The sequence below is a fragment of the Hyposmocoma kahamanoa genome, unplaced genomic scaffold, assembly GCF_003589595.1.
Source record: "Hyposmocoma kahamanoa isolate Upper Pololo Valley unplaced genomic scaffold, ASM358959v1 102, whole genome shotgun sequence".
NCBI lineage: Eukaryota > Metazoa > Arthropoda > Insecta > Lepidoptera > Cosmopterigidae > Hyposmocoma > Hyposmocoma kahamanoa.
The window spans coordinates 9,244,969-9,252,251 of NW_020653337.1; the positions used below are offsets into that span (position 1 = coordinate 9,244,969).

The window sequence follows — 7,283 nt, forward strand, 5'->3', positions numbered from 1 at the left end:
GAATAATAATAATAACACATAGAATGATAGTTTCATAAAAAAAAACGAACTGTCACAAGTGAGGCAAAAATCAAATTCATGTAGGCGTAAGCAACTTGTATTATATTACACATAAATATACAAATAATGATGCCATGGAATAACATTTCCCTCAAAAGTGGGGAAATTGTATCTAGCTTAACTCATCGTTAAGTTAGAGGTGCCTACAGATTTGTTTGATATTGTCGATTGTTACTGTTGATCGACAACGACAAGTGACAGGAATTTTCAAAAATTTATTTTTGGTAATCTTTATGGAAATGGCAAATTATATCTGAATACACGAAGGCGGACACGACTTTTCTCATTTCTAAATCCAAGATGGCGGACACGTCTTTTCGAATAAATGCAATATGGGAATCGTTTTCGAGGTATTCAAGGTGCTCATCACGAATATGGCATTTATTTCTAAATCCAAGATGGCGGTGACGACTTTTGAAATAAATGCAATATGGGTATCATTTTCGAGGTATTTGGGGGTGCTCATTACGAATATGGCACTCATTTCTAAATCCAAGATGGCGGGCACGATTTTTCATATAATGGCAAGTTGGGTGTCGTTTTCGAGGTATTTGGGGGTGCTCATTAAGAACATGGCACTAATTTCTAAATCCAAGATAACGGGCACGATTTTTCGAATAATGGCAAGTTGGGTGTCGTTTTCAAGGTATTAGGGGCTGCTCATTCCGAATAGGAGCACATATTTCTAAATCGTTACTGTCGATCGACAATGTCGAGCAAATCTGTAGGCACCTTATTAAATACTACCCAATTCTTATTTAACTCATATATGAACAAAAACCTACAAGCGAGTTTAAGTGCGACTATCGAATATTTGAATATATAAATAGCCTGATATTATCTCTGGGTATGTTTATATGAAAAGTACACGATAACAATTAAGAACCTGAACCTGAAAGTTATTTATACACGATTTTGGAGAACTGACGATGACTTTTTAGTCAGTGTTAGTTTCCTGAAATAATTTTAGTTAAGCACTTTTGAGTCTGGGCAAGACAATTTTTTAAAATGAGTGTATGATGAACAAGAATAATGATTTTTCACATGAAACTAATGAAGGGAAATACTAAATATATTTCGTAAAAATAGCTAACGTAAATTCCCTACAATGTTGTTGCGGCGGTGTACATTTGTAGAAATTTTGCAACCGTCGCGATATTGCCTATTCTCAAAAAATTACGTGATATGATTATTTTGAAACGGAATAGCAAAATGGGGAGAAAAAACCCGTTACTTTGCAACATTTTCGTATCTTGTTGCAACGAAATTAATTTTCTGTTTTAGTGAATATTTAGATAAAAATACAAGTTGAAACGCGTTACTTCCTTGTGGAATGTGATGTTAGTGTCTATTTTATATTTGTCTGATATATTTTTAAACCCAATTACCGCACATTTCGTCATTTCTAGCAAAAATTTTTGAGCTGCTCGCGGTTGAACTTGACCTTGAGCACTGACAGCCCGCTCGCTCGTGTAAGCCCATAGGGCGTCCTACAATTTGCCTCACTTAGCGTGTGCGGGCTAGGTTTCTATGCGTTATTATTGTAAGACTAATAACTATCAAAATGCGAAACTGTGTCTGTTGTCTTATTACTTGTTTGTTTGTGTCTACTTTCATTTCGAAACGGAGCGACCGATTGACATGATTTTTATTTTATTTGTTCAATAAAACAGGACAGATATATGAACTACACGGAGAGAAATATCAAACCGAGTTAATTTGAGCAAGTTCTTGATTAATATTCGTTGATGTTCACAAGTTGTAGTCGAGTGTCGAGAGCTCAGTTGATGTCTAAGGGTCGTATTCTAGAACTCTACTCAATGCTTTGCAATTGAGTATGATTCAAAGCACTAGAAATCACACTCTAGTCCTTGCTATTAGGGTCGTATTTCCAGTGCTTGAAATCACACTCAAATCTGCTCAAATCCTGACTTGAGCATTGAGTAGAGTTCTGGAACACGACCCTAAGAGTCTTCCTAGATGAAATTAGAAATCTCCCTTAAGCCTCTACATAACGCCCTCATTTTTTTCTGGGTCTCTTACCGCCCCCTTTAGGCCTGCAGCGCCCACAAAGGGGCGTTATCGCCCACTTTGGGAAAGGCTGGTCTAGAGCCTTAGTTCCCAAAGTGGTCCAGGGGACTTCTGGACCTCCAGGGGTCGGAAGACTTGACGTGGGGGCCTATGTTGGCGTGACAAAAAATAATATGGATATGGAATATGGTAGAAATGTAGCTGCAGGGGGTCCACCGGAAACAACTAAATTCTGAAAGTGGTCTATGAGAAAAAAAGTCTGGGAACCTCTGGTCTAGAGGATGGAAAAAAGTTTCCATAGTCTAAGCTGTTATTAGTCCTGTGACTACTATAATGAGCTTTGAACTAGGCCGGCCACGTGCTCTTTCCTGATCAATTCATCGGAAGGGAATATTTGTAACAAAATTGTGTATAGTATAGTGAACTTTATAAATATCAGTTGTGCAACGTACAAACTAGGTACGAGTTTCAGGTCGCGCGTATTCCAAACAATTCTCGCAACTTCTATGTGGATGTCGTTTTTATTTTCGCTTGTGGATCGCCAACTGACAAATTGGTACCGTTCCTTTTAGTATCTGTGCTTAGTAGAGTACGTAGGTATGTACAGTTAAGAGCACAACAAGCTTGACACTTTGGACTTCAGACCGTTTTTATTGTACGCGGTATCGAGTTGAATTTAAATCTAAGTGTTAAGCGCACAGACATAAGCGAATTATGAAATAATATGCCAAGAAATTCTACTTCAGCTCATCGCTTACTATTTAAGTCGTGTTCCATAATGGCATTTTAACGTATTTGCCACTATAGCTTCCATTTTTGAAAGTTTCTAAAATATCCATTGTCCCTACCTAAACTTCGTATACCCAGTGCGTGAATGATTTTTATTCTCTTTAAATCTCGTATGCGTCGATTGACTTGTGTCATTATGTCACTCGTAAATGGTTAAAATTCTTGATAAAAATTCATTATTATTTAAAATTTACTTGTTTCTTTATTACCGGAAGAGCTAAACCACTAATCTCGAAGATGGGTCGAGTGGGTGGTATAAAATGGGACAGAACCTACACAATTCGACCGGTGCATAACATTGCCTCCTCCGATTTCTCGAAGTATAACCCTCAGCCCTGGAAATTTATGGTGAGTGAGTCACAGTAGGTAATAGTTAGGGCTGCATTTCAGTTGTTAGATGGTTCATGGTGATGGTTAGGTGGTTCATGTGTCTCAGGCTGACGAGCCCAGTGGCAATGCCTCACTTTGCTTTGAGTCGTCACAGGCGCACGACGTATTCGTACCATTATTTGATCTCGTCAAAACAATGAGCTATATTCACTAGCGAATCGAGTTAAGTGCACTAACTAGGCCTAAATAACTGAAATATAAGGAATTTTACTATCGTTACGAGTGTCCAGTGCTGTCTTGGCCGCCCTAGACCTCAGGCCATGTAGTCAGTACTAGCCGCCCCTTTCTCAGCACTCATCATTTACTGGTAGACTACATAATGAATTTACTTTATTGCCAACTTTTATCGAAATTGATTCAGAAATTTAGTTAACTATAATAGCTGCTAGTTTTTAACATTTTCAGAGGTTTCAGATTTAAATAAAATATTTAAAACAGTTTTTTCACGATTGGCCGCACTAGGCCCGCCTATAAGTAGTAGGCATTTTAATGGAGCTGTTAAATTTCAGGAGGGTCCACCGCGCATAGATTTTCTGTTGTCGTATGAGTATCAAAGAATATGGATAGAAGAACGAGATCTGTGGCAAAAAAGGATGTACCCTGAAACAACGACGGCTAAAGTGGATGTTATTACCAAATACATCTTGTCGTTCAAAAATGCTCCACCTAAACCTAAAAAAGTGACAAAGGAACCGTTTATAATGAAAAAGTAACAATTATTTTATTACACTTGACACTTAAAACTTAAATCCAACTCTATGCCGCTTACGATAAGAACGGTCAAAGGAAAGTACAAAGTGTCAAGCTTGATATGCTCTTGACTGTACACATAAGTTTTCTTGTGGGGTGTATGGGGAAATTTTAGTAGCAGTAGACCTTGTGAAAGAGTTCGTCCAGGGAAGTTCGTTTTGTTTTGCAAGTGTGCTGGTGAAACTACACGCACATATGGACCTTGCCAATTTTATGTCTCAAGGTGATTTTGAAATTTAAAACTTGAGGGCACTGTAACTGTTTATATTTTTGGGTAGACGCGTTGTTTACCACTAAGTGCACGACTTAAAAAAAACAGTGCCCTGTCAAGCACTGTTGCACGATTAGGCGATTTTTCGCCATTAGGCTACTTTGAGGGGTCGCGCGGCGATTAAAAAAGTGATCGGCAACTCGGCGATATTTAGACTATGTTTGAAATAGGAAAAGGCGATTTTAGGCTACTTAATAAAATGTCTGGGAAATTACAAATTTTATTGGGGATTTTGTTGGGAATGGAGTTGTAAAATAACTCATTTGGGGGTTTGAGTATTTCTACGTGTCGGGAAACGCTATGTCATCCACACAGTAGGATCCAATTTTAAATACTGAAGCCTTTTTATTCATGTACAGTTTTAGAATACCTATATTCAAATTTATTATTTGCTCATGGAAAAGGAAAACATTGTGAGGAAACCTGAATAATGTAGGAGATTTAAAGTAAGAACATACACATGAAATCTTTGACGCCCATTGGAGCAGCGTGATAAATGATGAACTACGGACTAAATCCAATCTTGTTGCGATTTGCCCAGCCGCGAGGAGTATAAGTTTATGAACCATGACGGAACCCTTAGGCGATTATCATACTGCGCCGCGCTCCGCGACGGAGCGCGGACCTGCGTTTTTTAACGTTGTACTGAAGTACCTCAGTTTGACAATGTAACTGCAGCGTCCTGATTGAGTTCTGTATTATTAACCATTCTTGTCAACGAAGGATCTCGGCTATATATACAATCACTACGACGATCAACTGCGAAGCGAGTACTTTAAGTGACGCGGGGCCGCTAGACCGCTACCCTCGCCCAGATTAAACCGCGCGTTGACGCAGATCTGCGTCTCCGCCACCGCGCGCGTGATTTCGCGTCTCGCGCTACGTGTCGCGGGGCGCGGTGCAGTGTGATAATCGCCTTAGGTAATAAAGACTAATTAGTTTTATTTTATTTGTAACAGCTGAATATACAACACGCTGTTAGAAGGAACCATAAATTATAGACCTACCACCGTTATAACAGCAAGTGTTATAGATTTTTACTGGAAACTAGTGTGATGTGTGTTAAGAATATTGCTAAGTCAACTCAGCTAATTTTTTGTATACCGAGTTTCGTTGGATGTAGATATTTTATCAAAATATCATTGTGCGCTTTCAGATTCCAGAACATAAAAGCCAGAACTTCGAACAAACGTCCATCCGACGACAAAGCGATGAAAAAACCTTCGTAACAACGTAACATGATATTTGTTCATCTCATCGTGTTCACATTACTGTCATGTGAAGTATTAAAACTAGAACACAACACTTTGAAGGTAGTTTTGAGGGTTTATGGATTCGTATACTCTGTAAAAATATGGCTGTATCTAGAATAAACCGACTATCACACTCATAAAATTACATTTAATTTAATATTTTCGTGTGAGTGGATGATTTTTAAGTCATGTGGAACGAGTATAGATTTTATTATATACCTTAAAAGAAGTTTTTTGAAAATAAATTTACATATGGTTTAATTACAACTGTTTTTTATTGAAAGCAAAATATTATTAGGACTTACTAAGTTTTGTTTAACCTATATTAATGTACTGCCTATTTTTTATTGAGGTAGGTACATATATACCTTTTTAAGACTGTTATGCTGTTTTTATGAGATAAACAGGGACAAGGACTCCACTCGGTATCTGGACACTCATACCACCTTAAAAATTATTTGTAAATGTTTCACCAAGTCCACACAGTATAGATAATATACATGTTGGGTGGAAATTTTCATGGGAAAACTTGATTAAAATTGCACTACTTAGACATTAAAGTAAAGGTTACTAAACGGATGTGAGAAAAAAACAAAAGGAGACGGGATAGTATTTAAATTAAAAACTTAAAAATCTCGTGATCCGAGATAAAATCCTTATAATGCACTAATTGGGAAAGAAGATGTTTTGAAAAAACAACTGGGTAGAAAATTCATCAAACAGATAAGAACCATCTAAATTAAACAGCCTTAAAATTAAAATAAAACGCTATGAGACTTGTCTACCCGTTAAGGGAACTAGTGAGCCTATTATGCCACATACTGTAATAAGCTTCATACTTTAATTTCCTTGTTTTTGTTGTCGGGGTTAAACACAGGAAAATCAACTTATAATATGATACAAAATGATTTCGATATCACGATTCTTCGTCAAAAGCAAAACTGGCGCCACGCTTCACTGGTTTCAGAGTCCACCTCTGCAACTGTAGGTAATTGGCGACGATCATATTTTTCATACTATTTTTACAAAACTTGACACTGGCTAAATATTATATAAAAAAAGCACCGCCAATAAGCACATAGACGAAGAAAAAGAAAAGTTTATCGGTTTAAGGAGAGTACCACACTTATTGATACGCATAATCACGGAAAAGTGCATCAAGCTGAGAAATAACAAGTCTGCGACGAATATTTATTTTTTAATTTCTCAGGCGAAGTTTAGAGAAAAAATATACTAATAAATTAGGAGCAGTGGCAAATAGTCTATGTAACACGATTACCGTCGGCTTGTTTTAAACCATAATATAATCCATTCACTTACATTCATAACACGTTCACTTCATTCTGGACATACAAAACGCCTGATAGTTCTATCTATCCGAGTACAAAAAGCCATGTTTCGTATACAGTTTCAATTACGCGAATTTCTATGTCAGGTCAATCTGACTGAGATCGATTCATAATCATAACATAATAAAATTAGCAATGCCAGGTCCAAGTCTCGTTTCGACAGCAAAGAGTGCAACAGCATTGTAGTTTTAAGATAAGAAAATAATACCGCAATATAATGGTAGTTATAAAATAGCCTCTTTAACGGATTTCGTTTGGTAGTTTCTACTCCTACTTGATAGATTGTGGACCATACGCACGCACACTGTACTTCTTTATGTGATATAGTCAAGAGCACGTCAAATGTGACTCTGGAATTTGGCGTACACTTGAATTACAATATTAATATAA

The 7,283-nt window shown here is 37.2% G+C and overlaps 1 protein-coding gene across 1 annotated transcript; it reads left to right on the forward strand.

Moving 5' to 3' along the window:
• Positions 1-3,002: 3,002 nt before the first annotated feature.
• Positions 3,003-5,755, forward strand: LOC113236819. The gene is made up of 3 exons (XM_026473019.1): positions 3,003-3,228; positions 3,780-3,979; positions 5,448-5,755. Exons 1-3 carry the CDS (start codon positions 3,118-3,120, stop codon positions 5,518-5,520), a joined length of 384 nt encoding a protein of 127 aa, XP_026328804.1. The 5' UTR covers positions 3,003-3,117; the 3' UTR covers positions 5,521-5,755.
• The last annotated feature ends 1,528 nt before the right edge of the window (positions 5,756-7,283 follow it).

Coding starts and splice junctions, on each gene's coding strand:
- LOC113236819 (XM_026473019.1), top strand. CDS start 3,118: ATGGGTCGAGTGGGTGGTATAAAATGGGACAGAACCTACACAATTCGA. Junction 3,229..3,779: donor CTCAGCCCTGGAAATTTATG/GTGAGTGAGTCA, acceptor GTTAAATTTCAG/GAGGGTCCACCGCGCATAGA. Junction 3,980..5,447: donor GAACCGTTTATAATGAAAAA/GTAACAATTATT, acceptor GTGCGCTTTCAG/ATTCCAGAACATAAAAGCCA.